Genomic DNA, 21,772 nt, shown 5'->3' with positions numbered 1-21,772 from the left:
ACTATTCCTTAATATCTCTCAATATCAATGGCCTCAACTCCCCAATAAAAAGACATAGATTAACAAACTGGATACACAACGAGGACCCTGCTTTCTGCTGCCTACAGGAAACACATCTCAGAGACAAAGACAGACACTACCTCAGAGTGAAAGGCTGGAAAACAACTTTCCAAGCAAATGGTCAGAAGAAGCAAGCTGGAGTAGCCATTCTAATATCAAATAAAATCAATTTCCAACTAAAAGTCATCGAAAAAGATAAGGAAGGACACTACATATTCATCAAAGGAAAAATCCACCAAGATGAACTCTCAATCCTAAATATCTATGCCCCAAATACAAGGGCACCTACATACATAAAAGAAACCTTACTAAAGCTCAAAACACACATTGCACCTCACACAATAATAGTGGGAGATTTCAACACCCCACTCTCATCAATGGACAGATCATGTAAACAGAAATTAAACAGTGATGTCGACAGACTAAGAGAAATCATGAGCCAAATGGACTTAACGGATATTTATAGAACATTCTATCCTAAAGCAAAAGGATATACCTTCTTCTCAGCTCCTCATGGTACTTTCTCCAAAATTGACCATATAATTGGTCAAAAAACAGGCCTCAACAGGTGCAGAAAGATAGAACTAATCCCATGCGTGCTATCGGACTACCACGGCCTAAAACTGGTTTTCAATAACAATAAGGGAAGAATGCCCACATATACGTGGAAATTGAACAATGCTCTACTCAATGATAACCTGCTCAAGGAAGAAATAAAGAAAGAAATTAAAAACTTTTTAGAATCTAATGAAAATGAAGGTACAACATACCCAAACTTATGGGACACAATGAAAGCTGTGCTAAGAGGAAAACTCATAGCGCTGAGTGCCTGCAGAAAGAAACAGGAAAGAGCATATGTCAGCAGCTTGACAGCACACCTAAAAGCTCTAGAACAAAAAGAAGCAAATACACCCAGGAGGAGTAGAAGGCAGGAAATAATCAAACTCAGAGCTGAAATCAACCAAGTAGAAACAAAAAGGACCATAGAAAGAATCAACAGAACCAAAAGTTGGTTCTTTGAGAAAATCAACAAGATAGATAAACCCTTAGCCAGACTAACGAGAGGACACAGAGAGTGCGTCCAAATTAACAAAATCAGAAACGAAAAGGGAGACATAACTACAGATTCAGAGGAAATTCAAAAAATCATCAGATCTTACTATAAAAACCAATATTCAACAAAACTTGAAAATCTTCAGGAAATGGACAATTTCCTAGACAGATACCAGGTACCGAAGTTAAATCAGGAACAGATAAACCAGTTAAACAACCCCATAACTCCTAAGGAAATAGAAGCAGTCATTAAAGGTCTCCCAACCAAAAAGAGCCCAGGTCCAGACGGGTTTAGTGCAGAATTCTATCAAACCTTCATAGAAGACCTCATACCAATATTATCCAAACTATTCCACAAAATTGAAACAGATGGAACACTACCGAATTCCTTCTACGAAGCCACAATTACTCTTATACCTAAACCACACAAAGACACAACAAAGAAAGAGAACTTCAGAGCAATTTCCCTTATGAATATCGACGCAAAAATACTCAATAAAATTCTGGCAAACCGAATTCAAGAGCACATCAAAACAATCATCCACCATAATCAAGTAGGCTTCATCCCAGGCATGCAGGGATGGTTTAATATACGGAAAACCATCAATGTGATCCATTATATAAACAAACTGAAAGAATAGAACCACATGATCATTTCATTAGATGCTGAGAAAGCATTTGACAAAATTCAACACCCCTTCATGATAAAAGTCCTGGAAAGAATAGGAATTCAAGGCCCATACCTCACCATAGTAAAAGCCATATACAGCAAACCAGTTGCTAACATTAAACTAAATAGAGAGAAACTTGAAGCAATCCCACTAAAATCAGGGACTAGACAAGGCTGCCCACTCTCTCCCTACTTATTCAATATAGTTCTTGAAGTTCTAGCCAGAGCAATCAGACAACAAAAGGAGATCAAGGGGATACAGATCGGAAAAGTAGAGGTCAAAATATCACTATTTGCAGATGACATGATAGTATATTTAAGTGATCCCAAAAGTTCCACCAGAGAACTACTAAATCTGATAAACAACTTCAGCAAAGTGGCTGGGTATAAAATTAACTCAAATAAATCAGTTGCCTTCCTCTATACAAAAGAGAAACAAGCCGAGATAGAAATTAGGGAAACGACACCCTTCATAATAGACCCAAAGAATATAAAGTACCTCAGTGTGACTTTAACCAAGCAAGTAAAAGATCTGTACAATAAGAACTTCAAGACACTGAGGAAAGAAATTGAAGAAGACCTCAGAAGATGGAAAGATCTCCCATGCTCATGGATTGGCAGGATTATTATAGTAAAAATGGCCATTTTACCAAAAGCAATCTACAGATTCAATGCAATCCCCATCAAAATACCAATCCAATTCTTCAAAGAGTTAGACAGAACAATTTGCAAATTCTTCTGGAATAACAAAAAACCCAGGATAGCTAAACCTATCCTCAACAATAAAAGGACTTCAGGGGGAATCACTATCCCTGAACTCAAGCAGTATTACAGAGCAATAGTGACAAAAACTGCATGGTATTGGTACAGAGACAGACAGATAGACCAATGGAATAGAATTGAAGACCCAGAAATGAACCCACACACCTATGGGCACTTGATTTTTGACAAAGGAGCCAAAACCATCCAATGGAAAAAAGATAGCATTTTCAGCAAATGGTGCTGGTTCAACTGGAGGTCAACATGTAGAAGAATGCAGATCGATCCATGCTTATCACCCTGTACAAAGCTTAAGTCCAAGTGGATCAAGGACCTCCACATCAAACCAGACACACTCAAACTAATAGAAGAAAAACTAGGGAAGCATCTGGAACACATGGGCACTGGAAAAAATTTCCTGAACAAAACACCAGTGGCTTATGCTCTGAGATCAAGAATCGAGAATGGGATCTCATAAAACTGCAAAGCTTCTGTAAGGCAAAGGACACTGTGGTTAGGACAAAACGGCAACCAACAGATTGGGAATAGATCTTTACCAATCATACAACAGATAGAGGCCTTATATCCAAAATATACAAAGAACTCAAGAAGTTAGATCGCAGGGAGACAAATAACCGTATTAAAAAATGGGGTTCAGAGCTAAACCAAAATTCACAGCTGAGGAATGCCGAATGGCTGAGAAACACCTAAAGAAATGTTCAACATCTTTAGTCATAAGGGAAATGCAAATCAAAACAACCCTGAGATTTCACCTCACACCAGTGAGATTGGCTAAGATCAAAAACTCAGGTGAGAGCAGATGCTGGCGAGGATGCGGAGAAAGAGGAACACTCCTCCATTGTTGGTGGGATTGCAGACTGGTAAAACCATTCTGGAAATCAGTCTGGAGGTCCCTCAGAAAATTGGACATTGAACTGCCTGAGGATCCAGCTATACCTCTCTTGGGCATATACCCAAAAGATGCCTCAACATATAAAAGAGACACGTGCTCCACTATGTTCATCGCAGCCTTATTTATAATAGCCAGAAACTGGAAAGAACCCAGATGCCCTTCAACAGAGGAATGGATACAGAAAATGTGGTACATCTACACAATGGAATATTACTCAGCTATCAAAAACAATGAGTTTATGAAATTCGTAGGCAAATGGTTGGAACTGGAAAATATCATCCTGAGTGAGCTAACCCAATCACAGAAAGGCATACATGGTATGCACTCATTGATAAGTGGCTATTAGCCCAAATGCTTGAATTACCCTAGATCCCTAGAACAAACGAAACTCAAGACGGATGATCAAAATGTGAATGCTTCACTCCTTCTTTAAATGAGGAAAAAGAATACCCTTGGCAGTGAAGGGAGAGGCAAAGATTAAAACAGAGACTGAAGGAACATCCATTCAGAGCCTGCCCCACATGTGGCCCATACATATAGAGCCACCCAATTAGACAAGATGGATGAAGCAAAGAAGTGCAGACCGACAGGAGCCGGATGTAGATTGCTCCTGAGAGACACAGCCAGAATACAGCAAATACAGAGGCGAATGCCAGCAGCAAACCACTGAACTGAGAATAGGACCCCCGTTGAAGGAATCAGAGAAAGAACTGGAAGAGCTTGAAGGGGCTCGAGACCCCATATGTACAACAATGTCAAGCAACCAGAGCTTCCAGGGACTAAGCCACTACCTAAAGACTATACATGGACTGACCCTGGACTCTGACCCCATAGGTAGCAATGAATATTCTAGTAAGAGCACCAGTGGAAGGGGAAGCCCTGGGTCCTGCTAAGACTGAACCCCAAGTGAACTAGTCTATGGGGGGAGGGCGGCAATGGGGGGAGGGTTGGGAGGGGAACACCCATAAGGAAGGGGAGGGTGGAGGGGGATGTTTGCCCGGAAACCGTGAAATGGAATAACACTTGAAATGTATATAAGAAATACTCAAGTTAATAAAAAAATAAAAAAATAAAAATAAAAAAAAGAGGTGAAGAAAACAAAAAAAAAGAAATACTCAAGTTAATAAAAAAAAAAAAAAAGAAAGAAAACTGTGGCCTCCAATTTAGGTCCTCTGACTGTGTGAGCACGAGTCTCCATGGTTTTTCCTTGGCTTTGTTGTCCCTAACACTGCAATCCTGCCTATTTAGCCCATTCAACTCTGCTCAGATAACTCTATTCAACATCGACTCTTATATTCACTGACAGATCATTTATTGAATTTCAAAGACCCAAACGAGTATGTGAAACAGAAATCAAAACAATATATATTTAAGAGTCAGCATAAAATGGCTGATCCTGTTCCCAGAGCACCCCAAAAGTAACAGTGTTGTAATCTGCTATACAACTACTTTTGACAGAGCACCCGTTTGTGTGACCTTAGGTGTGGCAGCATATGTTTGAGTCCTGCCTGCCTTGTAGCCTCTGCTGAGAGTAAGAGAGATGTCCTAACTACCTATGTGTCCTTCAAAATCTCTTCAATCACCTGGCCTCGGGGTTGCTTTCTTTGTTTATTCTTTTTAATTAATATTAAATCAGGTACCATAGAGCTTATAATCCCTCTTTTAACACTGAATTTATATCCCAGGTTCAAGTCTCAAAACTTTTGTACATATCTATTAGAAAAATCATGGTGACGGATTAGAGGAATTTTTTAAAAAATAAAATCTTAATTCAATTTCAAAAACATTTAAACCTCTCTTTAGAAATCCCTAAACTGGAACATTTAGTTTCACAGTGATTCACTATAGCAAACTGTAAAATTAAGTAAACTCACAACGCTATACCTAAGACTTCATTTAGGGGATTGAATGAGCCAGCGATGGCGGGAGCGTTGTACAGACTGGCTTTGGTTCACGAGAAAGCAGCACAGCACTTTTAACACTGACTTTCTGGACTGAATCCAAGAGACACTGGCTTTACATTAGTAACAGTTTCCCAAAGTGTAAAAGTTGATATCCATGTCATTCCAAACTGCTTTTTTTTCTTCCTTTGGGATTTTTGTGGTCTTTAAAATTAGCTCACGTACTTATTTCTGTTTTTTAAAATAACTTTTCCTTCCCCCTACTCAATTCCATGTGCCCTTCAAAATCTCTTCAATCTCCTGGCTCACACAAAAAGTCGGGGTTGCTTGGTTTTTGTTTTTATTCTGTCTAATTAATATTAAAATATTAAATATTAAGTCTTCCCTGGCTTCCCTTCTCTAGGCCCCACAGCTCACGATGCTGGTGTGGTCATGCAGTGCTTTATGAATTTGCTTTCCTAACCAGAAACCATGGAAGCCAAGGTTTAACATTTTACCCCAGTGTCTTCTGAACCAGGATATCTAGGCAAAGGCCAAAGAATGTCAGTAAAGCAGGAGGGAGGTGGGGAATGCTCTGAATTTTATTTCTACTTTGTCCATTGTTCTCTTTTCCTTCTTCAGTCTCATTTCAGGGCTTCCTGATATTTCTCCCCAAACTACAACACGTCATCTCCATGCTCCTTCTCTTAGACTGAACACACATGAGGACTGTCATGACTGTGGTCCGAGCTATTATAAGTCACGCAAGTTGATGAGTCTCTTGCTCCTCAGCATCACAAAAATGGGTTGTTCCGTGTTTGCCAGAACCTGAACAAATCTCTAACTTGTCCTCTTCGGGCTTTAGCTAAAGTTTAATATTTTTTAGCTTTACCTGGTGTTCAACACTAGCAGCTGGATAAACAGAGTTTCTGTAACACTCAGGATACAATGGCAAGCTCAAGGGGAAAGTCTTCCACATTACAAAAGAAAGAAAAGATTTGCTGGCAGGCACAAGTGAGGACTAGGAACACCTGAGAGCCCTGGAGGGAACTGTGTGTGCTGGCTACAGAAACAGTTGATGACCAAAGCAGGCAGCTGAGTCTCAGAGAAAGCCTCCAACTACACTCCAAGAGAATAGTTAAAGTAAACCCTTGCACAAGCCCTTCAAGCAGTCTAAGAATTCCACAGTGTACAAAGGGGATTCCTGATTCTGCAGACTTAGCATGCATCCTACTGTGGCGAAGATGGAAATGGCCAATGCTGAGGAAAAGCCTTGGAAGATTATGAACCACAGTAGGAAATCCTTATGTTTGCTAAGGACCATTCGCTCGTAAAAATCTGGTAATGCCTCAGTTCTCAGTTTGGGATGTCAAATTGAATGCAAGAACTGAGTTTCTTATGAGTCCATCATGCCTAGCATTTATTTTTAAAGTTATCTGTACTGTTAATTCATTGTCAGATATCCAGCCCCAGCTTTACATATTCTAAAGATGAGAGTATATATGAGCACAGAAGAAAAGTATGTATTTTAATAACAAACATCAGGCAAACCCCTGCTGTATTCACATGACAATGTAACTATTGATCTGCTCCCACCTCAAAAGGGATTGGCAAATACTAGAAAAATTATAGCATTTATAGCAATACATTTAAAAAAGACAATAAATGGTTAATTCACTCCAGTTGTAATACATTTTTGAAGCAGAAAAATGTTTTTAAAGAAAATGTTATGTGAAAAACATGCTCAAAACAACCACAAGAACTGACATCTAGAAAATCGGCAAGGGTCCAGGGAGCTGGGTATTTTGTCTATAATTTATGCTATTTTCCCAACCTTCAGAACAGTCCTTGGTATGCCACAGATAGTCTATATCTGTAAAAATAAGTGAGTGAGTGAGTGAGTGAGTGAGTGAGTGAGTGAGTGAGTAAGTAGATTTGGGTGAATCTAGTATTGAGTACTAGATGTTACTAATGAAATTGGGGTTGCTCCCAGGGTTCTTAGTCTTCTTAATAAAAAATCTTAAGAACAATTCAGATGAAAGGTTAGGAACAATTTTATTAGCATTTAATAGAAAAACCACAGACAGTCTAACTGCAAACTTCAGTAGCTGCCTAGAGTGGGGGTCAGGGTGGGAATGGAAAGAGAAAGCACGAAAGCAATGTCCTGGGGGTTAGGTATGGAGGTTCAGGAAGATGAGGCAATAGTGAGGTACCTTAACAGAAACACTGAAGAAGTCCAAGGTTCTAGAGAAAGTTAACTTGAGTCCTGGCCCATATCCAAAAGACAAAAAAGAGAAAGGAAAAGTTGCACCTTTCTGAATCAGAGTGGCTCCATGGCAACTATATAGAGAACAAGGATTCTTGGTAGACAAAGTACATGATCTTATTAAGAGTGTAATTATCCTTCCTGTCTCTTTAGCATGGAATTAACTGAAACTACTTCTTGTGGGGCGGTTCTTTAACTAGGAGATTTACTGGCTCTACTGAATTAAGTCTAATGTTTTGGGTATGTCGGAATACTAGGTGCTCCCTCCCATAATGGGCCTCTAAAGAGCCTAAATAAGGTTCCTATAATAGAAGCACTCGCTATGGAAACTCCTGAGTTTCCATGGCCTCTCCACTAAAATAAAAGGAAGTTTAACTGGCTCGGTGTTACTGGAATACTTTGAACTTCCTAACAAGATTTGCTGCACAGCAAACTCATTTTTAACCCCCTACCAAAAAAAAAACTCACAATTCGTTTATTTCACAATTTAAGCATTAGCCTGATTATAAAGCCAGTCTTTATTTTCATGATTTAATGTACTTTTCACCTCTCTCAATGTCTGTGCCCCAACCTTAGTCTTCCCCTTGCTCCCCTGGCCTACGACACAGCATCTTGAGCTGTTCCTTGATCTTCATCACATGCCCTCAGCCTTAGAAACTTCTTCTGCAGGTCTGCTGACTCCCTTTTCTCAGTTCCTACAGGACTCTGTTTACACTTCATTTTATCAACCAGGCCCCTTGACTCATGGGTAAGGATGAAGCCATTATCATTCTCAACTTTTGATACTGGTCCTTTCCCTTTCCTAGTTGTCGTTCAGTAATGTGCTTTCCTGGTTTGTTTATCTCCAATCCTTATTACTCACTTATTAAGCAAGAGCCTCCAGACAGTACATGTTGAACTAATAAACAGGTACAAAGTTACTATGTGTTACTGCAAGAGAGAAATATGGTATATGAAGAGGGCACAGTCCTTAAAATACCTTTACTATCCATTCATGGTGTAACCTGTGGTGGTTTGAATGAGACTGACCATCATAGGCTCATATTCGAATGCTCAGTCCCCTTTGGTAGAACTGTTTGTTAAGGTTTAGGAGATGTCTCTTTATTGTAGGTTGTGTCACTGAGGTGGGCTTTGGGGTTTCAAAAACCCACACCTTTCACAGTTAGCTCTCTCCCTCTCCCTCTCCCTCTCCCTCTCCCTCTCCCTCTCCCTCTCCCTCTCCCTCTCCCTCTCCCTCTCCCTCTCCCTCTCCCTCTCCCTCTCCCTCTCCCTCTCCCTCTCCTTTCTTGTGGAAAGGAATAAAAGATCACAGCTGTTGCTCTAGCCCCATGTCTGCATGTTCGCTGCCATGATGATCATGCACTAACCCTCCGAACCTTGGTCATAGGATCACTTCACAGAAATTGAAATGTAAAACATTTCCTAAACTTCAGGACTGACCTCTGTGAAGAGGAAAAAGAATTGAGCTGGAGCCCCAACCTTGCTGATCCCGGCCCACAGCTCACTGCACCCAAAGTCCTTGGGAGTGAGAGCTCACCGCCTGGACAGCTGGGCACTCCTGAGACTGCAGAGCAGGAGAGACCACAAATACTGCCCACCCCTGCCCACATCCCTAGCTCAAGAGTAAATTGTATAGGGCCTCTGGGAACAGGAAGATGGGGGCACTTCAAGCAGCAGGAACCCTGTGGTCCAGACACAACCCGGTCTGAAAGGACCCAATCAAGAGCTTGCTCCACCCAAATCCCATGGGAAGGAGAGTTAAACCATCAGAGGGGCAGACACGCCTGGGAAGCCACAGGAGACTACACTCTGCCAACATTTCTGACTCCAGAAGAAAACATCTAATGCCATCTGGGACCCTGGTACACGGGGGCCCCAGGAAAAACTGTGCAGGCCCTCCTGGTTACCACCCTCATGGAGAGCTCAAAAGCAGCCCCCCATGAGCAACTTCAGCAGTAAGACCAAATTTTCTGCTCCAAGCGACCTGCCTGGTGGACTTAGGACACAGGCCCACAGGAACAGCTGAAGACCAGCAGACAGGAAAGACTACATGCCCGAAAGCAGAAGACTCTGTTCCCATAACTGGCTGAAAGAAAACAGGAAAGCAAGTCTACAGCACTCCTGACACACAGGCCTATAGGATGGTCGAGCCACTGTCAGAAATAGCAGAACAAGGTAACACCAGAGACAACCTGATGGCGAGAGGCAAGCACAGGAACCCAAGCAACAGAAACCAAGACTACATGGCATCATCAGAACCCAATTCTCCCACCAAAGAGAACACTGAATATCCAAACACACCAGAAAAGCAAGATCTAGATTTAAAGTCACATTTGATCATGATGATGGAGGACTTCAAGAAAGACATGAAGAACTCCATTAGAGAAACAGAGGGAAACATAAATAGCCAGTAGATGCCTATAGAGGGGAATCACAGAAATCCCTGAAAGAATTCCAGGAAAACACAATCAAACAGGAGAAGGAATTAAAAATGGAAATAGAAACAATAAAGAAAGCACACAGGGAGACAACCCTGGATATAGAAAACCAAAAGAAGAGACAAGGAGCTGTAGATACAAACATCATCAACAGAATGCAAGAGATAGAAGAGAGAATCTCAGGAGCAGAAGATTCCATAGAAATAATCGACACAATGGTCAAAGATAATGGAAAATGGTAAAAGCTAGTGGTCCAAAACATACAGGAAATTCAGGACTCAAAGAGAAGATTGTACCTAAGGGTAATAGGTATAGAAGAGAGTGAAGACTCCCAACTCAAAGGACCAGTAAATATCTTCAACAAAATCATAGAAGAAAACTTCCCTAACCAAAGAAAGACATACCCATAAACATACAAGAAGCCTACAGAACTCCAAATAGATTGGACCACAAAAGAAACTCCTCCCATCACATAATAGTCAAAACACCTAATGCACACAAAAAAAAAGAAAGAATATTAAAAGCAGTAAGGGAAAAAGGTCAAGTAACATATAAAGGCAGACCTATCAGAATCACACCAGACTTCTCACCAGAGACTATGAAAGCCAGAAGATCCTGAACAGATGTCATACAGACCATAAGAGAACACAAATGCCACCCAGGGTTACTGTATCCAGCAAAACTCTCAATTAACATAGATGGAGAAACCAAGATATTCCATGACAAAACCAAATTTACACAATATCTTTCTCCAAATCCAACACTACAAAGGATAATAAATAGAAAAGCACAACATAAGGAGGCAAGCTACACCCTAGAAATAGCAAGAAACTAATCGTCTTGGCAACAAAACAAAGAGACGAAAAGCACATAAACATAATCTCACATCCAAATATGAATATAACAGGAAGCAATAATCACTATTCCTTCATATCTCTCAACATCAATGGCCTCAACCCCAATAAAAAGACATAGATTAACAAACTGGATATGCAATGAGGACCCTGCATTCTGCTGCCTACAGGAAACAAACCTCAAAGACAAAGACAGACACTACCTCAGAGTGAAAGGCTGGAAAACAACTTTCCAAGCAAATGGTCTGAAGAAGCAAGCTGGAGTAGCCATTCTAATATCAAATAAAATCGATTTTCAACTAAAATTGATCAAAAAAGATAAGGAAGGACACTACATATTCATCAAAGGAAAAAATCCACCAAGATGAACTCTCAATCCTAAATATCTATGCTCCAAATACAAGGGCACCTACGTACATAAAAGAAACCTTACTAAAGCTCAAAGCACACATTGCACCTCACACAATAATAGTAGAATATTTCAACACCTCACGCCCATCAATGGACAGTTCATGGAAACAGAAATTAAACAGAGACATAGACAGACTAAGAGAAGTCATGAACTGAATGGACTTAACAGATATTTATAGAACATTCTATCCTAAATCAAAAGGATATGCCTTCTTCTCACCACCTCATGGTACTTTCTCCAAAATTGACCATATAATTGGTCATAAAACAGGCCTCAACATGTTCAGAAAGATAGAAATAATCCCATGACTCCTATCAGACCACCATGAGCTAAAGCTGGTCTTCAAAAACAATAAGGGAAGAATGCCCACATATACATGGAAGTTGAACAATGCTCTACTAAAAGATAACCTGGTCAAGGAAGAAATAAAGAAAGAAATTAAAGACTTCTTAGAATTTAATGAAAATGAAGGTACAACTTACCCAAACTTATGGGACACAATGAAATCTGTGCTAAAAGGAAAACACATAGCTCTGAGTACCTTCAGAAAGAAACAGGAGAGAGCATATATGAGCAGCTTGACAGCACACTTAAAAACTCTAGAACAAAAAGAAGCAAATACACCCAGGAGGAGTAGAAGGCAGGAAATAATCAAACTCAGAGCTAAAATCAACCAAGTAGAAACAAAAAGGACCATACAAAGAATCAACAGAACCGAAAGTTGGTTCTTTGATAAAATCAAGAAGATAGAGAAACCCTTAGCCACACTAACGAGAGGATACAGAGAGTGTGTCCAAATTAACAAAATCAGAAATGAAAGGAGAGACATAACTACAGAATCAGAGGAAATTAAAAAAAATCATCAGATCCTACTACAAAATCCTATATTCAACAAAACTTGAAAATCTGGAGGAAATGGACAATTTCCTAGACAGATACCAGGTACCAAAGTTAAATCAGGAACAGATAAACCATTTAAACAACCCGATAACACGTAAAGAAATAGAAGCAGTTATTAAAGGTCTCCCAACCAAAAAGAGCCCAGGTCCATATGGCTTCAGTGCAGAATCCGATCAGACCTTCATAGAAGACCTCATACCAATACTATCGAAACAGTTCCACAAAATTGAAACAGATGGAGCACTACCAAATTCCTTCTATGAAGCCACAATTACTCTTGTACCTAAACCACACAAAGACCCAACAAAGAAAGAGAACTTCAGACCAATTCCTCTGATGAATATCGATGCAAAAATACTCAATAAAATTCTGGCAAACTGAATCCAAGAGCACATCAAAACAATCATCCACCATGATCAAGTAGGCTTCATCCCCATCATGCAGGGATGGTTTAATATACGGAAAACCATCAACGTAATCCATTATATAAACAAACTGAAAGAACAAAACCACGTGATCATTTCATGAGATGCTGAGAAAGCATTTGAAAAAATTCAACACCCCTTCATTATAAAAGTCCTGGAAAGAATAGGAATTCAAGGCCCATACCTAACCATAGTAAAAGCCATATACAGCAAACCAGTCACTAACATTAAACTAAATGGAGAGAAACTTGAAGCAATCCCACTAAAATCAGGGACTAGACAAGGCTGCCCACTCTCTCCCTACTTACTCAATATAGTTCTTGAAATTCTACCCAGAGCAATCAGAAAAAAATAGGAGATCAAGGGGATACAGATTAGAAAAGAAGTCAAAATATCACTATTTGCAGATGATATGATAGTATATTTAAGTGATCCCTAAAGTTCCACTAGAGAACTACTAAACCTGATAAACACCTTCAGCAAAGTGGCTGGGTATAAAATTAACTTAAATAAATCAGTAGGCTTCCTCGACACAGAAGAGAAACAAGCCAAGAAAGAAATTAGGGAAAAGACACCCTTCTTAATAGTCCCAAATAATATAAAGTACCTCGTTGTGACTTTAACCAAGCAAGTGAAAGATCTGTACGATAAGAACTTCAAGCCTCTGAAGAAAGAAATTGAAGAAGACCTCAGAAGATGGAAAGATCTCCCATGCTCATGGATTGGCAGGATTAATATAGTAAAATGGCCATTTTACCAAGATTGATCTACAGATTCAATGCAATCCCCATCAAAATACCAATCCAATTCTTCAGAGAGTTAGACAGAACAATTTGCAAATTCATCTGGAATAACAAAAACCCCAGGACACTAAAACTATCCTCAACAATAAAAAGACTTCTGGGGAAATCACTATTCCTGAACTCAAGCAGTATTACAGAGCAATAGTGATAAAAACTGCATGGTATTGGTACAGAGACAAACAGATAGACCAGTGGAATAGAATTGAAGACCCAGAAATGAACCAATACACCTATGCTCGCTTGATTTGTGACAAAGGAGCCAAAACCATCCACTGGAAAACAGATAGCATTTTCAGGAAATGGCGCTTGTTCAACTGGAGGTCAACATGTAGAAGAATGCAGATCGATCCATTCTTATCACCCTGTACAAAGCTTAATTCGAAGTGAATCAAGGACCTCCACATCAAACTAGATACACTCAAACTAATAGAAGAAAAACTAGGGAAGCATCTTGAACACGTGGGCACTGGAGAAAATTTCCTGAACAAAACACCAATGGCTTATGCTCTAAGATCAAGAATCGACAAATGGGATCTCATAAAACTGCAAAGCTTCTGTAATCCAAAGGACACTGTTGTTAGGACAAAACGGCAACCAACAGATTGGGAAAAGATCTTTACCAATCATACAACAGATAGAGGGCTTATATCCAAAATATACAAAGAACTCAAGAAGTTAGACTGCAGGGAGACAAATAACCCTATTAAAAGATGGGGTTCAGAACTAAACAAAAAATTCACAGCTGAGGAATGCTGAATGGCTGAGAAACACCTAAAGAAATGTTCAACATCTTTAGTCATAAGGGAAATGCAAATCAAAACAACCCTGAGATTTTACCTCACACCAGTGAGAATGGCTAAAATAAAAAACTTACGTGACAGCAAATGCTGGTGAGGATGTGGAGAAAGAGGAACACTCCTACATTGTTGGTGGGATTGCAGACTGGTAAAACCATTCTGGAAATCAGTCTGGAGGTTCCTCAGAAAATTGGACATTGAACTGCCTGAGGATCCAGCTATACCTCTCTTGGGCATATACCCAAAAGATGCCTCAACATACAAAAGAGACACGTGCTCCACTATGTTCCTTGCAGCCTTATTTATAATAGCCAGAAACTGGAAAGAACCCAGATCCCCTTCAACAGAGGAATGGATACAGAAAATGTGGTACATCTACACAATGGAATATTATTCAGCTATCAAAAACAACAACTTTATGAAATTCGTAGGCAAATGGTTGGAACTGGAAAATATCATTCTGAGTGAGCTAACCCAATCACAGAAAGACATACATGGTATGCACTCATTGATAAGTGGCTATTAGCCCAAATGCTTGAATTACCCTAGATGCCTAGAACAAATGAAACTCAAGACGGATGATCAAAATGTGAATGTTTCATGCCTTCTTTAAAAGGGGAACAAGAATACCCTTGGCAGGGAAGAGAGAGGCAAAGATTAAAACAGAGACTGAAGTAACACCCATTCAGAGCCTGCCCCACATGTGGCCCATACATATCCAGCCACCCAATTAGACAAGATGGATGAAGCAAAGAAGTGCAGGCCGACAGGAACCAGCTGTAGATCTCTCCTGAGAGACACAGCCAGAATACAGCAAATACAGAGGCGAATGCCAACAGCAAACCACTGAACTAAGAATGGGACCCTCGTTGATGGATTCAGAGAAAGTACTGGAAGAGCTTGAAGGGGCTCGAAACCCCATATGAACAACAATGCCAAGCATCCAGAGCTTCCAGGGACTAAGCCACTACCCAAAGACTATACATGGACTGACCCTGGGCTCCAGCCTCATAGGTAGCAATGAATAGCCTAGTAAAAGCACCAGTGGAAGGGGAAGCCCTTGGCCCTGCCAAGACTGAACCCCCAGTGTATGTGATTGTTGGGGGAGGGGGGTAATGTGGGGAGGATGGGGAGGGGAACACCCACAGAGAAGGGGAGGGAGGATTAGGGGGATGTTGGCCTGGAAACCTGGAAGGGGAATAACAATTGAAATGTAAATAAGAAATACTCAAGTTAATAAAGATGGGGGGAAAAAAGAATCACCTATATTGGTCCTGAACTTGACAGGAATCTAGCAAACAATGTCCTTGCCCTTCCCTTGTCTCTGCATACTAATGTGTCTCTATTTCCATGGAACATTCAGAAATGTTTTGCAATTTTGGAAATGATTGAAAGGAATCCCCTAGGGTCAAGATCAGAATACTGAACAATGCAGACCCCTGAGAAATACCATTCCTAGAACTAATGCACATTTTGCTTGTGTTTGATGACAGGCTAGATATGAGCTACAGACTAGATACTTTCTCTTGTAAAGGTACCATTATCTGTTTGAGAACCTAGGAAGAAATATAAGAGTGTGGCTTCATAGCAATGTAGAAATGCCCATTCAGCTACAACTGTTTGGGGACATGCTAAGTTTGGGAAAGAAGACAGAACACCTAAAATACATATGTGGCCAGAGTCGGGGCCTCCAATTGTAAAGAGTTAGATTCCTGCAGACAAGAAACTTCCATAGCATCAGATTATGAAGGACCCTAGATTTCAAACTGAATTAACTGGACTTAGTCCTGTAATTTGTGGAAAGCCAGTAAATGTTCTCAATCTGGAAAATAATGTAGATCATCTATGGGAATGACAAGCCTCAAGGCATTGGTAAAGACTGTTGAAAGCTGACATCTAAATAGTATTAATTCACTGGTAGTGAGACTTCAGAGAGACAGAGGATGCTTGTAGGTGAGAATGAATAGACGTGCTAATCTTGCCTCCTCCCCTCTATTATGGGAAAGTATTGGGAGAATTCAAAATCTTAAAAATCTTAACGTAACACCAAAAAAGTCAACACACAAACAGAAGGGACCCTACAAACTGGACCTGCAAAAAACCAAAACAACAACAAAAGAGCACCCTAAGGGAAGAATTCCCAATGTTGCTTTCTGTGACTATCACTAGATTCTTTCTTCCAGTATACTTTCTTATTCTTTCTTGAATCTGAATAGAAAAATAATGAGCCTATGAGTTCAAAAATGTTTAAATGCTATGGTGTGTGTGTGTGTGTGTGTGTGTGTGTGTGTGTGTGTGTGTGTGTATGTATGTATGTTTATTTCAAAACTAAGTCATTGCACAGTACAATTCTACAACTGAATTTATCAAAGTTTTAGGGCACAAGAAACTGTAATTTTGTATGTCCAGGTGCTAATGACTTAATCAGATGATACTTGCAACTGCCTGGGTTTATATCTTTCTTGGGACTTACTCTTCTCACAGCATGGACATGATTTATTTAGTCTATCAAAGAGCTTTTGATAAGGTTCTCACAAGTGCCTATTCTTGAGATCTGGTAACCATGGTGTGAAAGGAAAAGTCCTATCAATGAATTAAATGAATTTAAAATGCTTTAGAGACAAAGAGGCAAAAAGTAGAAATGAATGGGTAATTCTCCTGTGGAGAAAGGTTAATCATTAAGGGCTATGAGGCTTTGCAGTAGAATCAGAATTATATTTAACTAATGAACAGGAAAGGGGCACCCAATTCTCATTCCCATACTCTGTGCATTAACACTCCCCCCACACACACACAAACACACACTCACAAACACACAGACAGCCTCCATTGACATAAACAGCATTTGACACATGGAAGAGATACAGTATAAAGACATGTTTAAAATGTAGAAAGGCAGACCTGGGTAAAGAAATAGCAAAAATTTCACGGAAAGGTCTCAAAATGTAAGACAAAAATAATAAAAGTTTTGTTAGTATGATTTTACTTTCTAAGGACTTCAATTCATATTACATGGAACCACATGGGCACTTGATCAGAACCCTGAGTCACTATTGCAACAAAAGCAAATCTTACCACTGAATGACACCACCTATGAGCGTTTGGAGTGAGAAAACCCACAGAGCCTATTTCTACACACAGAAGTTTAGAAGCAAACAAAGTGAAACTAATAGGAAAGAGTGGAAATTATTACTCTTTTATACAAAATTCAAAATTTGATATGTCTTCCAAAAGTATAGCCTGACATAAATGGAAATTTAGAAACCAAACACTCAATCAATAAGGCTCTTTTATAACTTGTTACTTATTAAGGCATTTCCCATCACAACAACTCATTCTCACCAAGGGCTCAGAAAATCTAATAAACTCTTAGTTTCACCTCCATATATTTGGTTTCCTTATCTGTACCAATAGGAACAATAGGACCTACGCAGTAGGAAAATCACAAAGGTTAAATGAAATGAGGTACAGAGCATTCAACACAGTGAAAACTTAAATAATATTAAATTCCTGTTGTGCTCGTCGCTAACTGAAGCGGGCGGTTCTGATCCTAACATCCTGTTACACAATTGGTTCTTGATTTGTCAGTAAAGAAGGCAAGGGGCCAATTGCTGGACAGAAGGTACGAACTGTACTTCCAGGTCCAAGGGGGAAAAGGCAGATGTAAGGAAGGAGAGTGGAGTCTCTACCACGCTTTAGAGGAAGAAAAACACAGCAACCATGTGAGGTCTGGAATGGGGAGGGGGAGCTGGGGCCTGTGGCCACTACTGCAGGCAGGTGGCTAGGGTTGTTTCGCAAGGGCTAGGTGGGACTAGCCCCTGAAGTTATGGGCAGGTGGAGAGACAGATAATAAATTGGTAAGAGCATGCTTTTCCAGGATGGAGATAGCAGCACCTAGCAATTGTGCCTAGAAGGCAGGTTGTAAAGGATCAAACTATGTATGTGTCTTGTCAGAGGATTCGAGGAAAGCCAGGTGGGGACTGGGAGCTCAGCCCACTTCCTGGAGCAAAGGCAAGCAGAGCATAAAAGAAGCTGGTTAGGGACTCAAGAGCAAGGTCACCTTTGGGAGCTAAAGGCGGTAACATAAAACTACTGCAGCAGCTAACAATTTATGATATGCTAAATCCAGTTACACACTACAGAGAAACAACCTAAGTGAACTTACTGCGGCTTTGTTTACACCATTGTTAGCAGTTGATATTCCATAAGTTATTTAAATGCTTTCAAATGTTGTTTAACAACAACAATTTTAAGACGTCTTTTCATTGATCAGTTAGGGATATGGAAGAGAGTTACAATGTGATATAAAGGGGGTTTTTAGGTATCAGGTTGAAGCTTACCGTGCCGATAGGATTTTCACAAGCTCTTTTCTATTCTGTACCCGAAGGTGGTTCGTTCTATACTTGCTGTCATCAATCAATTCAGGCAAATTCAAGATCTAAAAGGTAAAAAATAATGTATACTTCACAAGTTCTTCTTGTACCCTTAGGTTCTGCTTTACAACAGCAGTCAAGATCTTCCCTGCCCCCTCTTTCCTTGTCTCCACATCTCTGTACAAGGAGATAGAAGCAGCAATATACACCTGAGGGAATCGTATTGGTGAATTGCTCTTCTCAGTTATATGAGCGTGCCTATATTCATTTATATAAAACCTACAGTCAGTATATATATATATATATATATATATATATATATATATATATATATATATCTTAGGGGCACAGACTTAATTGTTTTACCTGTTAATAAAAGTATATTATCTATCCCAAGAGTCCTATTCAGGATATTGTATGAAGTACTAACATAAAGGGAAAGCTCATGTATTTGTCCAAATTCTAGCTGTTCAAACAACATCAAATTAAAATATCTTCTTTCTGCAGGAGTATCACTATTTTTCTTTAGTGTGTCTCCCTGAAGGCAACTGACTAGAAATGCTGTCATGTACTTCCTCTTTGGCTGCTTCTTGCTAAAGGGAAAATCTATCTTGCAAACCCCAATGGACAGTCCATAGTTTTAACTAGACCATAATGAAAGTACCAAGTAGATTTGGAAGGGACAAGACATTTTGAAAGAATGTGTGGAGACAGTTTGGCAGTTGTGTTGGAAAGTCAAAAGGAGCATTTATGGGCTGGGGGCAAGCCAGGTGCCCTACAGAAAGCCTTACTTCACTTCCTTCAATAATGTGTTTGCTTTCAATATAAACACTTAATCGTTTCACTTATTTCTCATAGTTTAAGTACAATCAATCTATTAATCATCTCACAAAGGAGAGAAAGAGGAAGAGAAGATTCCCCAGGGTCAAGAGACTATTCCAGCAGGGCAATTCCTCTTGCCTATCTGCCATGTACTCTCTCTAAAAGCAGTAATACTCTACAGGATTTTGAAAAGTGACACTGTATACAGTGTTCTCTCTAGAAACCTCCCAGTCACTGCACCTGATCCAAGTATTGGTCTCAAAACCTGACTTAGTCACAAACCTCCTTCTGAAGAGTAAGTCTTGAAGAATAAGCACGTTCCTCCGTAGAGAACTGGCCAAATTTGTAAGTCAGGCTGCATATAAAGCATACTACTGCCATCATTTCACAAAGGAGAAAGAGAAGTAGAGATACCCAGGGTCAAGAGGAGCTTGGATGCCCATGTGTCCTCTGCATTTCATTACTTGATATTTTTTGTCTTTTAAACATCAGCCACTGCCCTGAAAGCTCACTTCAGCTTCGGTTATGACGCCTCTGTTTTAGTTTTGTGCCTTTGGCCATTCTCGGATTTCCCTTGTCAGTCTCATTATCCCTAAAGTGAGTTTCCTGATAAGAGCACAGGAATGAATCATGAATTATCTTTTAAAATAAATGATGCCCACTAAAATACCTTAAAAAGAAGTCAGTCATGAAATAACACAAAAATTCACTATTTTGTAAGAAATTAAAAATGAGCAGAACCAATGTGTGGAGCTTTGAGGGAATTTATATTCCTAACAACAGTAAATAAATTATTTTTAATCTCATCATCACCAACAATTTGTTTTTAATACTCATTGAAAATAGTGCAGATCTATACAATGCATTTTAAATATATAAACTCACCTGTGCCTCCTTCCAATATCCCCTTCAATCTTGTCTGCTATATATCTATAAACTCTCATTTTTCTTTTTCAAAAATTTTTATTGGTTATTTTATTTATTTATATTTAAATGGTATCCCCCTTCCAAGTTTCCCCTCCACAAACCCCCTCTCCCACTGCCCTCCTCCCATCTTCTATGACGATGCTCCTCCACTGACCTACCCACTACTGCTTCACTACCCTGGCATTCCCCTACACTGGGGCCTTCAATTCTATTCCACTGATATGTACCTGTCTCTGTACTAACACCACACAGTTTTTTATCACTATTGCTCTGTGAAGAGTGTCATTTCTCTAATTTCTTTCTCAGCCTGTTTATTCTTTCACTAGAGGAAGGCTACTGATTTGTTTGAGTTAACTTTATACCCAGCCACTTTGCTGAAGTTGTTTATCAGGTTTAGGAGTTCTCTGGTGGAGCTTTTAGGGTCACTTAAGTATATTATCATATCATCTCCAAATACTGATATTTTGACTTCTTCCTTTCCTATTTGTACCCCTTTGACCTCCATTTGCTCTCTTATTGATCGGGCTAGGACATCGAGTACTATATTGAATAAGTAGGGAGAGAGTGGGCAGTCTTGTCTAGTCCCTGATCTTAGTAAGATTGCTTCAAGTTTCTCTCCATCTAGTTCAATGTTGGTTACTGGTTTGCTGTATATGGCTTTTACTATGTTTAGGTATGGGCCTTGAATTCCTGTTCTTTCCAGGACTTTTTTGTAAAGGGGTGTTAAATTTTGTCAAATGGTTTCTCAGCATCTAATGAGATGCTCATGTGGTTTTTTTTCTTTAAGTTTGTTTATAAAGTAGATTAAGTTGATGGATTTCCATATATTGAATCATCCCTGCATCCCTGGGATGAAGCTTACTTGATCATGATGTCTGTTTTGATGTGTCCTTGGATTCAGTTTGCAAGAATTTATTGAGTATTTTTGCATCAATATTCATAAAGGAAATTGGTCTGAAATTCTCTTTCTTTGTTGGGTCTTCGTGTGGTTTAGGTATAAGAGTAATTGTGGGGTTGGGGATTTAGCTCAGTGGTAGAGTGCTTGCCTAGCAAGCGCAAGGCCCTGGGTTCGGTCCCCAGCTCCGAAAAAAAAATAAAAGAGTAATTGTGGCTTCATAGAAGGAATTCAGTAGCGCTCTGTCTGTTTCTATTTTGTGGAATAGTTTGGATAATGTTGGTATGAGGTCTTCTATGAATGTCTGATAGAATTCTACACTAAACCCATCTGGTCCTGGACTCATTTTGGTTGGGAGACTTTAATGACTGCATCTATTTCTTTAGGAGTTATGGGATTGTTTAGATGGTTCCGATTAAACAAGCTGGAGGAACCATTCTAATATCAAATAAAATCCACTTTCAACCAGAAGTTATCAAAAAAGATAAGGAAGGACACTTCATATCATCAAAGGAAAAATTCACC

The 21,772-nt window shown here is 39.6% G+C and overlaps 1 protein-coding gene across 13 annotated transcripts in view; it reads right to left on the bottom strand.

The window, feature by feature from the left end:
* The window catches only part of Sugct (succinylCoA:glutarate-CoA transferase), an 866,857-nt gene that overhangs the window by 440,157 nt on the left and 404,928 nt on the right, over positions 1-21,772 (bottom strand). For all 13 annotated transcript variants that reach the window (XM_087591067.1, XM_087591069.1, XM_087591070.1 and 10 more), the window contains 1 exon segment: positions 18,571-18,668. In XM_087591067.1, the coding sequence (XP_087447193.1) occupies positions 18,571-18,668 (98 nt within the window).

This window comes from Rattus norvegicus, chromosome 17, assembly GCF_021556685.1.
Source record: "Rattus norvegicus strain SHRSP/BbbUtx chromosome 17, alternate assembly SHRSP_T2T, whole genome shotgun sequence".
Classification (NCBI taxonomy): domain Eukaryota; kingdom Metazoa; phylum Chordata; class Mammalia; order Rodentia; family Muridae; genus Rattus; species Rattus norvegicus.
The sequence above is the reverse complement of the archived record's forward strand: the minus strand, read 5'-3'. Positions and strand labels throughout refer to the sequence as shown.